This window comes from Cavia porcellus, unplaced genomic scaffold (genome assembly GCF_034190915.1).
Source record: "Cavia porcellus strain 051 isolate PalLab524CR breed Dunkin Hartley unplaced genomic scaffold, mCavPor4.1 scaffold_18, whole genome shotgun sequence".
NCBI lineage: Eukaryota > Metazoa > Chordata > Mammalia > Rodentia > Caviidae > Cavia > Cavia porcellus.
This window is the reverse complement of record NW_026947501.1, coordinates 24,311,680-24,324,606: the sequence shown is the minus strand read 5'-3', so window position 1 is coordinate 24,324,606 and position 12,927 is coordinate 24,311,680. Positions and strand designations below refer to the sequence as shown.

At 42.8% G+C, this 12,927-nt stretch overlaps 1 protein-coding gene and 1 long non-coding RNA gene across 12 annotated transcripts in view; one reads left to right on the top strand and one right to left on the bottom strand.

Annotated features, from left to right (window-relative positions):
- The window catches only part of CUNH2orf42 (chromosome unknown C2orf42 homolog), a 39,104-nt gene extending 32,152 nt beyond the window's left edge, over positions 1–6,952 (top strand). For 6 of the 11 annotated variants that reach the window (XM_063229555.1, XM_063229554.1, XM_063229556.1 and 3 more), the window contains 2 exons: positions 2,773–2,850; positions 6,321–6,952. In XM_063229555.1, the coding sequence (XP_063085625.1) occupies positions 2,773–2,850; positions 6,321–6,529 (287 nt within the window). In that variant the 3' untranslated portion in view covers positions 6,530–6,952. Of the gene's footprint in view, positions 1–697; positions 776–2,772; positions 2,851–4,706; positions 4,889–6,320 lie in introns of those variants that run through there. The other 5 variants (XR_010040654.1, XM_013151595.3, XM_063229557.1 and 2 more) reach the window with 5 other exon arrangements.
- Positions 6,953–7,056: 104 nt separating this feature from the next.
- On the bottom strand, positions 7,057–8,109 carry LOC134471298 (uncharacterized). The gene is made up of 2 exons (XR_010040655.1): positions 7,974–8,109; positions 7,057–7,658 (listed from the first exon to the last, which is right to left on the bottom strand). It is a non-coding gene; the product is annotated as an uncharacterized LOC134471298 (long non-coding RNA).
- Positions 8,110–12,927: the final 4,818 nt, after the last annotated feature.

The window sequence follows — 12,927 nt, the reverse complement described above, 5'->3', positions numbered from 1 at the left end:
TGCTAACCACAGAATTTACCACTGAACTATAGCCACAGTCTACAAAAAAAGTTTTATTTTTTGACAGCTGAATAAAATTCATTCATTTTGGAGCACCATATTCTAACCTGTTTTAAACATTTTTGCTCTTAAACAATGCTGTATTTAACTTCTCTTAGATAAGCCTTTTATATCAGTTATTTCTGCACTTATTTCAGATATTCTTTGAGATAAGTTCCTAAAAGTGAAATTGGAGGGTCAAAGTTTAATTTTAAATATTTTTGGTCAAGCTGCTCCTTAGAAGCACTGTAATATTTATAGAACTTACCTTGTCACATTTTAAGAGTTTCTGTTTTTTGAATCTTTGTTAATAGGACAGGCAAAACCTTTTCTCATTCTTCATTTGCATTTTCCTCAGTATTAATCAGGGTGACTGCCACCTAGGGTGACAGCTCAGCGGTAGAGCACTTCTCTAACACGTGCGAGATGCTGTGTTCTGCTGGGGATGGGGGCACACACTGGTAATCTCAGCCGTCTGGGAGGCTGAGGCAAGAGGATTATAGCAGTTTGGGGCCAGCCTGGGTTACATAATTAGTTCTCAGCCAGCCTGAACTACATCATGAAACCTTGTCTCAAAAAAAATTTGCAGCACTGTGGATTTATTCAGGGCCTTTGTACTGAACTACATCCCCAGCCCTTCATTATTTTTTGTTTTGAGACAGTGTTTGCTAAGTTGTTGAGTTGCTGAGTCGCTGAGTCTCCTGCCTCAGTCCCACAGTGTGTTGGAAAATTACAGGTATGCAGCATCACATCTGGCTTGTATGATAAGTTTCTAATAACAGTTACAATAACCAGCACTTAAAGATTAACTACTTTATGACCGGCATTATTTTAAATGCTTTACATGTATTAATTACTTACCAACCTAGTGAGAGGTAGATTCTGTGATCCTTATTTATAGAAGAAGAAATTGAGGTGAGGCTAAGTACAGCCAGCCAGTAGCCACACTTACTAAATGCTAAAGTTATTTCAACCCTAGGGTTTTTTTTGTTTTTGTTTTTGTTTTTTTATCAGTACCGGGGATCGAACTCAAGACCATGCAGGCGCTCATGCCACTGAGCTAAATCCCCAGCCCAACCTGGTGGTTTTAGACTCCACATCCTGCACTCCCAAGCATCTAGGATTTACCTCCTTTTCACTGATCAGATTGACTGTAAGCCCTTTAAAGGACATGAACGTGCCACTCTTCTTCATTACTGCTTTACATGTATTATTTTTACCAAGATGGCTTGGTGTCTGATTGATACAGGTACTCAATAAAGGCTAATGAGTGAATGCATTCCAGCCATAGTTGGGGTTTTTCCTTTTCCTTTTATTTTTTTTCCTAGTATCAGTCATTCATAGTTTTGGTTACTTTAGTTTTGTGACCTATTGTAGCAGGCCCCCTTCTTTCTGTAACTGTGCATTTACTTATTGATTGATTGATTGGCTGATTGATTATACTTTTTGAGACAAGGTCCTGTTAGCAATTCAGTATGGCCTAGAGCTCATTTTGTAGCCTAGGCTGGTCTCGAACTCACAATGATCATTCTGCCTCAGCCTCTTGAGTGCTGGGATTATAGATGTACCCCACCATACCTGGCTTAATTGTGCATTTATTATTCCAGAAGAAATTGATAATTTATAGTTACTTTGTCAGGTCTTCTAAATGTATTCTTAGCTATATTTTTTGATGTAATCTAATTTTATATTTCTGAATGTAATATATTTGAAATAAATGCTGCTTGGTCCTTTTTTCTTCCAATGCATGCTTTTTTTTTTTTGGTACCAGGGATTGAACTCACGACCTCGCACTTGCCAGGCAGGCACTTATGCCACTGAGCTAAATCCCCAGCCCCCAATGCATGCATTTTTTTCAGTACTAGGGATTGAATCAGGGCCTGGCATATGCTAAGCAAGTGTGCTACCACTGAGTTACACCCCAAACACACACCTGTAATCTCAGCACTCAGGAGGCTGAGGCAGGAGGATTATGGCAAATTCAAGACCAACCTGGGCTACACAGTGAGCTCAAGGCAAGCTTAAACAGTACAGTGAGTCCCTGTCTCAAAAAGAAGAAAGATGTAAGCACCTGCCTGGCAAGTGCAAGGTCATGAGTTTGATCCTTGGTACCAAAAAAAGAAAAAAAAAAAGCTGTTCCACCCTGGAGATGTGGCCTCCTGAGTGCTAAGATTACAGGGTGTGTAGTATCACACCTGGCTTAGAACAGATGTTTTTAAACTGTTGGACTGGATCTAAAGCTGTCCAAAATAATTTTGTTTGTTTTTTGTACCAGGGATGGAACTCACGACCTACTGCTTGGCAGGCAGGCACTTATGCCACTGAGCTAAATCCCTGGCCCTTCCCAAAATAATTTTCTATACAACTCTTACCAAACACCAAACACATGATGATGAAGGTATCTTTCCAATTCTTCTTTTTAGGAATTTCAGGGGTGGTGGTACACAGTTGTAATCCTAGCAGTCATGAGGACGAGGAAGGATAATCATCATGAATTTGAGTCTAGCCTACACTACATACTGATTTCAGGCCAGCCTGAAGTAGATAGAGAGACTCTGTTCAAAAAAAAAAAAAAGCTAGGAATTTTAAAATATTTTTACATTAATGACATGCAATAGGAATTTGTGCTAGCAAAATGTTATCTAATCAACTTTTGTATAGCATTTAAATCAATCACGCTTTTTACTTAAATTCTGTTTATATCTTTATTGTATCTTTGTTTTGTGAGACAAGGTCTTGCTGTGTTGTTCAGGCTGGCCTTGAACTCCCAGCCATCCTCCTGCATCAGTCTCCTGAATTCTGAGATTACAGGTGTGTGCTATTCCCAGCTTCTTATGTCTCTGACCTGTCAAAGACTGTAGGATCGGTGATACAACTTCTACTAAATACCTGTGCTTCTCTAAATATCTTCTTATATTAAAAGCCTTTTTTCAGTTTGAGAGGAAAGAAAAAAAAAGTCTTTTAAGTATTTTAATGCAACATTGTTAGTATATTGAAGTTACTGACATATTTTTTTTTTTGCTTTTTAATTTTTACCGGTACCAGGGATCGAACTCATGACTGCCTGCTTTCAAGGCAAGCGCTTATGCCACTGAGCTAAATCCCCAGCCCCGCAGATTTTTTAATTTATAGACTTTATTATATATAGTTTTAGTTAATATTCATTGTAAGTGATATAATTGGTCTTTTGTCTTTTCTGTGTTTTGCTATAGATTATTTCCTGTGCATAACTGTCTTTGTAGTTTTTGAAGGTGATCTATATTTTTTCAAATTTTCATGTTTATTAGTATGCTTGCAGTACATAATCATGACATTCATCATAAGGAGTTGGTACACATATATGACACATGTTTTTATATCCCCTTTCTCTCCTTTGAAGGTGATAATATATTCTTAGTTTTACCAGTTTTTAATTCAAAAACATTCTTCAAATGGAGGATTTTTTTGGTCTTTTTGAGACAGTCTCTCTATGCAGTTCAGGCTGGCCTTGAGCTCACTTTGTAGCCCATAGTGGACTTGAACTCACAACAGTCCTCCTGCCTCAGCTAAATGGAGTTTTTCTCTATTTAAATTTTTGATGCTATGGAATTTGATGCAAGTTATGAGTCAAAATTCTTCCACCTTCATTTTCTTGTATTATGAGAAACTTACTTGAATCTCTTTTGCTAAATGTATCACCTTATTTTATGCTAAATTCATATTCTATTTGTGTCTGTTTCTGATCTTTTTGTTTTGTTTCTACTTATGAATATTTCTGATCTTTCCATGTCTGTTTTATCTAGACATGTGAATGCCAGTATGATACTCGACTCTTAGGTGTTTGGAATATGTTTTAAAACCATGTAGATTTTAATTCTACTATTTCTTTGTAATTTGAAACTTAACCTTGGGCTAGGGGAATAGCTTAATGGCATGGCACCTATCTGGAAAATTAGAGTTCCTGAGATTGATTCTTAGTTCCCAAAAAAGGAAAAAAAACTTGACCTTTTCCTGTTCATCTCAGTTTTAATCTCATCAGTTCAAAGTCTGGGTTCTCTTTATGATTTTTTTACCCTATTTTCTTCGTTTCTTTGTTTGTTTCTCTTTCCTCTCTCTTTTCTCTTTCTCCTTTATCTTTTTTTCTTTCTTCTTTTTGTGGTACCAGGGATTGAACTTAGGACCTTGTGCTTGCCAACCAAGCGCTTATGCCACTGAGCTAAATCCCTGGTTGCCCTATTTTCATAGAGACAGGATTCTTTTTTCTTTCTTTCATTCTTTTTTTTTTTTTGTGCTGGGAATCAAACTCAGGACCTTGTGCTTGCCAGGCAGGTGCTGTGCCACTGGCCCAGGGTTCTTTTTGGATGCCAAATAGTTCTCTACTATTCTCAATATTCTACTATTCTCAATAGATCTTTTGAATGGTTAACAGCAGTCATGGTTTTCCCTTCAGTTGTCTGTCCTAGTTTTGTGTGTGTGTGTGTGTGTGTTTTAACTTCATGTATTTTTAAAAAGCTCCTCCTTTACCTTACTTAGCCCTGAACACAGTAAGATTTGTCCATATTGGAGTAACATGTTACAAAAGTAACATTGCCTTTGGCCACTCCAGGGTGATGGCTGCATCTCTCTCCCATCTCCAGGTGGAGGGCTGATGCAGTTCTCAGACTGTGTGTTTCTTTTCTGTCACACAGATAGAAAAGAAATGGCCTCCCTCCTCTGCTACTATGATCTGTGAAAAGACAAAACTCACATTCGCAGCACGTGATGGTCAGGACTTCCCCTTTCTTCCCACCTGTGCTGCTTTACTTGTGTAGAGTGCACTGTCCAGCATGTACGTGCTCAGCCACTGCTAGTCAGCTTTAACCCTGCTGCTGTAAGTCATCAGGAATTCAGGTGCAGGTGTGGGGAAGGATGTGTGTCACACTTTCTAAAAGGCAGGCAATCAGACTACTTATTTTCTAGTTTGTACAAGTTCTATCCAGGACAAGATGTAAGGGTAGGGTGTCTTTTTACTTTTTTCCTTCCTTTGTGAGGGAAAGCTGGGCTATGTTATGCAGGCAGTAGCCTAGAAAGGTTTCTCTCCTCCCTGTCCACCAACACTATTTTAAAAAAATTTTTTTACTGCCAATAAATACTGCCAGTGATCTTAGTGGACATCTTCATGAGTCTTCAGGACTTTGACTGATATTTAAGTGAAAAGATGGTAGCTGCTCCACAGAGGGTTCTCATCAAGCTATTATTTAAAATGGTAGCTATGTTATAGACAAGAACCAGATGTTACCTAATATTTATATTCTATGGCTAGAAGCAACTCAACAGACCGAAACACACCAGTGCATAGGTTGTTAGTCTGGGATGGGTAGAAGCTTGGTTTCTTATCATATAAATCATGTCTTGGTCATTGGGAGAAGGAAACAACCAAAAGAAGTGGAGGGTAGGGGTTTAAAGAAGGTGATATGGAAATAAAATGGGAGAATAAGGTAGTGAAATTTAAAAAAATATGTGTGCATATATGAAATCAGAAATACGGAAATAAAAAGGTATACTATATACCTTTTATTTCAGAAATACTGAAATAAAAAGATATACTATATACATTAGTTAAGGGTTTTCTCCATTTTTTCCTCATATTTACTTATTTATTTCATTTTTGTCTTTTTGAGACAGTGTCTTACTATCAAGTTCAGGCTGTCCTTAGGCTCACTTTGTAACCCAAGCTGGTCTTGAATTTGCACCAATAATCCTGCCTCAGCCTCCCGAGTGCTGGGATTACTAGAGTGCACCACCACACCTGGCTTACCTCATGTTTACATATCTGTAACTTTTTAAAACTTTTTCTTCTGAATTTTTTCATCTCAGGTATCCCATCAAACTGTTACTCTAGTCATCAACATCAGTAAAAAAAAAAAAAAAAAAACAGTAAAGTTATTAAATATTATATCTTATTTTCCCTCTTATAACCCAGGACTTTCACACTGAGCTAGATTGTAGTTTTACACCATTACTCTGAGTTGAATATTTGTCTTTTTTTTTTTTTTTTTTTTTTACCGGTACCGGGGATCGAACTCACGACTGCCTGCTTGCAAGGCAGGCACTTATGCCGCTGAGCTAACTCCCCAGCCCCCATTCTGAGTTGAATATTAATTCATATTAATTTCATAATGATTAGGAAGTCTTATATTCCAGTCACCACTGGATATGTAAAAGCTGATTATCAAAGCCAAGAGAATACTCTGCTATTAGGAATGCTCGTGACAGTCATGGAATGCACTAACTAATATTCATTTTCCCCTCCCCTTCTTTAGGCAATACTTCCCCAGATCAAAAGGAGCCAACACCTTTCATCATTGAGTGGATCCCAGATATCCTTCCTCAAGCCAAGATTGGTGAGCTGCGGATCAAATTTGAGTATGGTCACCACCGGAACGGGCATGTGGCAGACTACCAAGACCAGCGGCCCCCCCTGGAGCAGTCATTGGAGCTGGCCCCTCTGACCACTATCACTTTCCCTTGAGACAAGAGTATTTTGCTGCTAAATTTGCACATCCTCAACCCTGGCCACTTAAGTAACTAGATGGACCTATTCCTTAGTGAACTGTTCTTAGCTAAGATTCCATTTCTCAGAGAATTCGAGTGGATTTTATTGAGGAAAAATTCTTATAAGTAGTCTTTTCAGTGCTGCTGTATATGGTCTTTATTATATATTGGGCAGTATTTCTGGCTAGTTTTAAAAGAAGGAAAAAATCAGCTCACTTTCCTTGTCATGGACTCAGCTTTAGAGTTTAAATGTTTCTCTAATTCTTTCAAAAGTTAGCAGCATCAGCCTTACATTAATAGTGTTGGTTAGAACAGAATGTAAAGAACCATCCTTACAGAGTTCTGGCCCTTCTCTTTATTCTGTTCTCAAATAAAGCACAGTGTCACTAGTTTTTCCAAATGATGTCTCATGCTGGCCTGATTATCAAATTATCAACCTTTTGGGAGATTTACCTTGAAAAGAGATTTGAGTGTAAAGGAATTATTGACATTTGAAACAAATGCTTGTAATTGCTTATTAGTGTTATATTTATTCCCATCTTTATTTTTTAAAAAAGTCTATAGCTAGTAAAACCTCGTTCCTATTTCTGGGCACACTGATCACAGAATGTCACAAAGGAAATTAATAGTTAATGCCTAGCATGTGCCAGGCACTTACATTATTGTCACTTCATCTTTTATTCACTGAACCTTCATTAGTTTGAGTTTAGGCATTACACCTTCTTTTATAGTTAAATAGCTTCTCTGAGGTTATCTATCTTGCTGGAAACAGTATTAAAATAATATTTACTACAAAAATATTGTGCTCCATAGTACATATTCTTTCTTATGATATCATGTTGCTTTGATATAAATATATCTTATAGTTCACTGTCCTTGGGAATCAAGAAGCCAAAAAATCTGTATGAATTAGGCTTTTGATTTTCTCTGTTTCAAGTAATAGAAACCTGTCTCTATCCTGCTGAGGCAAAACAGAATGAATGGCTGTTCATAAACACTAAAATAGGGTGAAACTGGGGTATGGCTGGGCCTTAACACTGTTGCCAGGGCTATCTGGTCCATTTCTGTCTCTCTTTTGGGCTTCATTCACAGAACAGCTGAGGTGCCTGTAAAACAAGATGATTTGTTTTATAATAACACTAATCAAAATTTAACCTGTATAGGAATCATCTAGGGGTCTAAGTAGAGATGCATATTCTGTTTCAGACATTCTAAGCTGGGATCCAAGGTTCTGCATATTATCAGTTCTCAAGTCATGTACAAAATAGTGGACTACAGACTAGCAACGATAGTGCCTGACCTGATCCCTCCATTCCATTCTTCACTGACACAAGACCAACTTGAGGCCCCTGCATGTAGCAGGGGCACTTGAAACGTTTGAGGAGCGGGCTGGGGATGTAGTTCAGCGGCACAGTGCCTACCTGGCAATCCTGTTTGTGAGTTCGATTCCTGGTATCAAAAAAAAAAAAAAAAGCTCTGAACTGGTGATCCTCTTGCCTCAGCCTCTCCTTTCCTGAGATTACAAGCATGTGCCACCATACCCAGTGCTTGATGATTCAAAGCTCTCCAAGAAGTTGCTGTAGGATGAAGTCTCCAGTTTAATTCCTTATTAACAACTTCAAGCTCATGGGCTGTAAAAGTGGAAAGTGGATTCTGTAGCCCTGTAAATTTCTGCGTGTTTTTCTCCCTACCATCATTTTTCAGTGTCTTCCCCATTCTCGCATTTTAAAGTTCAGATCTTAGGGTTGATAATAGCTCAGTAGCGCAGCGCCTGCCTGAAGCGCAAGATCATGAGCTCGATCCCCGGTACCTAAAATAAATAGAATTTCAGATCTTAAAGCTTAGATTTGAAACGTCAGTTCTGCCACTCTCTTATTGAGGGATCTTGAGGAAGTTAACACAAAAATATGCACAGTTTTGTCACAGTAGTCAGATACGATGTGTGAACAGCACACTGCTCATCTTGCCTATTATTTTGAATTCTACTCTAGGCTTACGGCTCGATTGCTTTTTGTCACTTCTTCCGAATCGTTGTAGTTAATACTTCCGTTATACACACTTGTTTAATTAAAAAAAGTAAAGATGGTTAAAGATTGGAGAGACTGATGCCTCCCTGGCAATCCTGTTTGTGAGTTTGCTTCCTGATATCAAACTCTTCCCATCTTCTCCTTTTCCCCCAACTTTTCCAAAATGTATATTACAGTACTTTCATAAGTTACAAAAAATTGTGCTTGGCATTAGGCTTCAACACTATTCTAGGAGCAGAAGAAGGAAGAGCAAAGGATACCAGGCTGGGTCACGAAGCAGCCGCCCCGAGATGACGTCAGCCACGTTCGCCTCTAACAGCCTCTTCCGGGCGCTTAACAGCTTTTCTTCCACCAGGCGGCGCCGCAGGACGTTCAGTCGTCGACGTCTCCTGCGCAGCCGCACTGGCGCTCCGGACACGTCACCACCTTCGCGTCTTTTCTGGAGAGCGCGGGAATGCAGTAAGGCGGTAATTACGTCACCGGGGTTCCCCGCGTGGCTCGCGGGGGCGGGGCTGGGGACGTGGCGCACGCTGCGGCATGCGCGCAGAGGGCGAAGGAGGAGGGGAGGAGAAGCGAGACAGGGAGGGGCTGTTGCCCCCGCGCCGATTCGGCCTGGCCGGACGGCGCCGCGCCCTCCGCGTGACCCCCGTGGGGGGTTGCCCCGCCGAGCCACACGAAGGTGCTGACGAAGCGGGCCGCGTGGCAGCCGGGCGTGAGGCTCCTGCGGAGGTTGATCGTTGACCCGCCGGGCATCGACCTTCTGTCACCCGGGCGCCGCGCCCTCGAGCAGGGACCCACGTCGAGATTGTAGCCCGCGGGTCTTCGGGGCACGGAGAGGACTCGGGCGCCCGGTAGCACCGGAGCCCCAGACCCCGCGGCCCTGCGGGAGGAGTCGGCGCCTCGAGCTCCTCCCGGCCTGGCCCGCGGCCGCCTCCCACCTCCCCGATAGTGAGGGTGGTGGAAGGACTGGAACCCTGGTCACTATGCCCACGTGCAGACCCTTCCGCGCCGAGCCTCGGGTTCCTCTTTCCTTTGTAGCGCCTTTACCTCCTAGGCTGGCAGCTTCTCCCGATCACGCGGTGCGCGTTCAGACTGCATGCATTGCTATAATTCCCTTTCGGCTTCCAGCTAGTCCAAGAAGGCCTTTGTAAGGCCAGTAACCCTGGGGAGTTTTTAAAACAAAAAGCTTTGTGTGTTTCCATGTCTGGCTAATCACAGATAGAAGCTTTCCTTATCTTAGGATGAGCTCCATAGCCTAGTCTTGATTTTGGAAGAAAAGGTGGTTAGAAAAAGTACAAAGGAAGAAGAGATGGCCAGGGGTTCCTCTGTGACTTGAACAGGTGAGGCTGGAGCCTTGTCAAACTGAAGGGAAGAGCAGTTACCAACAGTTTTCTCTACCGTAGCCCCCACATAACTTCTAAGAACTCTGGCTGGGGTGCACTCAGCCTTGGGGTACCCTTCACCAGCATCTTTGACATTGCTATGGCCCAGCCGTCAGTTCAGGAATAGCCTGTCCCCCAGAGTAAGTCAGCCTCCAGTACCTTACGGTGAGGCTGGTGTAGCAGACGTGAGGGAGGGCAGGATGCCTCCCTAAAGGAAGAAAAGAAAGCATGGTCAAGGACTGACTCAGCTTTTCACACAAGTGATCTCACTCAGTTCCCCAAGGGTGCTGTGAGCTAGGTGGAATCATGCTGGCTCTGTGGAGATGAGGAAGCCAGTTCAGCAGGTTTACATAGCTCAACTCACATCCCACAGCCAAGGATGTGGAGCTGTGTGCTTTTGGACTCTCCTCAAGTCTGTTGTAGGTGTCTGGCAAGAGAGGGAGCACTTGGTCACATCTTAGACGCTGAGATGCTCAGGACCGTGCTAAAGGGTATGAATGGGTGCATCTCACTCAGTATCTTCCCTTCCTGCTCTCTCTTGGCTGCTCCTGCCATTTATGTCAGGACAGCTGCCTCCATCACAGGTGAAAGCATTTAAAGTAGAAGCCCTAAAAGACTGGAGAGTTTACCCTCCCCCACCTTGCCTTGGTCATGGATGGGTTAATGAAAGGACTCCCTGTGTCACACTTGGACCTTTTTTTAGCCCCATCTGGCAAGAGTCACCTCTCCTGCACCTGCTGCTTCTACAGACCATTGCTCATTTGCCAGTCAGCAGTGCAAAAGACAGATAGGGTACTTGTGTAATTCAAATTCACTGCACCCCTCAGGGCCACTATGTTCTCTGCATCAGGTCATGAAAATAGCAGCCCATACACTGCTGAGTTTTGTGTGCAGACACAGGAGACAAGACAAAGGCAACAGAGGCGGAACACACATACACACACCCCCTTATTCCAATCATGAACTTGGGCAGACAGAAACTCCCAGGACAAGGCAAATAAATGAAGGCCAGGTTATTTCAGGAAATACTAACCAGTGTCTACTGTTGGCCTTATTGGAATCACACTCAGGAAAATTATATTGTCTGCACCAAGCAGAAAGTGCTTCCTTCTAGATGAGAGAGAAATACATTGGGTTCTGAGGCTTCAGAAGAAGGTGAGGTGGTGATGGGGGTTAAGGGATGGTGCCACAGAAGAGAAGCAGGACTTGCAGAGTGGATGTCATGTCAGCAGTTGGAGAAATTGGAGATGAAGATCTCCCCACTGCCACTATGGTAGAGTTCCCTTCTGAACTGATAACAAAATACATGGTCATTTGATCCTAGCTAGTAAGCCCAATGGGAAGACATGGCTGTGGTTGGAGAGAAGTGATGGGCCTCAGAGAGAAAGCAGAAAAAAACAACCATTCAGCAATCTGTCCAACATTTATTTATTTTTTTACCATTTGTTGAATAGGTACTGTGTGTCAGGTATGAAGCTGGGTCCTGCCCCCTCAAAAGCTCACGTTTGAGTGGAGGGAGGAGAACAAGTAAACACACGGGATGTCAGAGGGGGAAGCTGCACTGCGGAGAAAACGGAAAGCCGGAGTGGGGAGCCAGCAGGACAAACTGAGGTGCTGTTCCTTTTATTTGCAGGCAGGAAGTACGGTTTACTGGTGGGCATGAGTGAAGAGGAGATCATAATGGAAGTGCTGGTGATGCCCAGCCCCCAGGGATGTGTTTGACCCTGCGGCCATGGCCATGTGCGGTCAGCTGCTTGTCAGCTAGTACGCCTTCAGATCTTCAGCACGGTAGCCCCACTTCTTCGACATGTGGCTCTTTTGGTGAACAGAGAACTTGCTTTGCATTCCTGCCTGCTTGTCTGCCTACTCTTGTCTTCTTTCCTGTCCAGTCTCTCCCTTCCTTTCTGCTTTCTGCTGGGGACTAGGCAAGCACCGTACCACTGAGCGCCACCTCCAGCCTTGGGCTGGAAACGTGAACGTGGCCCTGGACAGGGCCTCCCTCAGCCACATCTTTATAAATCCTGTGCGAGTGAATATAAAGGTAAAAAGGACACAATCTTTAATCATGTTCCGAGAGTGGGAAGAGCTGATCATATTGTGTCACAGGAGATAAAATTTGTGAATATGATTCACTGCCTAGGAGAAATAAGCCAAGATCTTTGAAGGGAGCCTATTGTCTGAAAGCCAGAAAAGCCAGGTACAATGATAAGGGAAAATGGAATTTTACCCTAAATACAAACTCTGTAAGTCTAAAAAGAATGACTGTGTTGACCCAGTGTGCTGTGCTTGCGTGAACCAAGGCAGAGGAAGGAGCTAAGGAAGCACCTTCTCCTCTGTTCCTGTTCCTGCCCAGGGCGTGGGGCTGGGAGCAGCAGGCAGGGAGGGGAGGCCCGGGCCTTGGCTGCAGGCATTTCCTCAGGAGGCTCCCTGCTCTGGGATCAGATTGGGCTGAGTCTGCAGTGCCACCAGCTGAGGGCAGGGACTCGGCCTGCTCGCCTGCTCTCCACGATGCTCATTTCAGAACCATGAGTTTGAGAACTATCAGGTTTATCATGCCAGAGATGAAGTGGAAACATACACCCAAAAAATGATATTCTGAAGATGTTTTTATGATTTGTGAATGTAATGAGACCATAATAGAAGTAAAAGTTTGTAGCTGAGGAGAAAAGATTGAATGTGAGACAGCATGAACCCTAGTGGCAGTAGATGGCACCTGTTGAGGTGAGCTGAGCGATGTACTATAGTTCCTCAAGAAACTGCTGCAATGCAGGACCTCTTAGACAGGGGCCCCCCTCCATTCTGTTTGAAACTGAGGAAAGGGGGGCTGCAGGTAGGACTGTACAACCAGGAGTGAGGACTGGTAGCTCCACTGTGCCTTGTAATATATATTCCTGCTGTCACCTATCTGCTCTGGTTTCCCCCTCTTTTTTATTATGAGGAGAAATAGGCTGGTGGTGATTCACCCA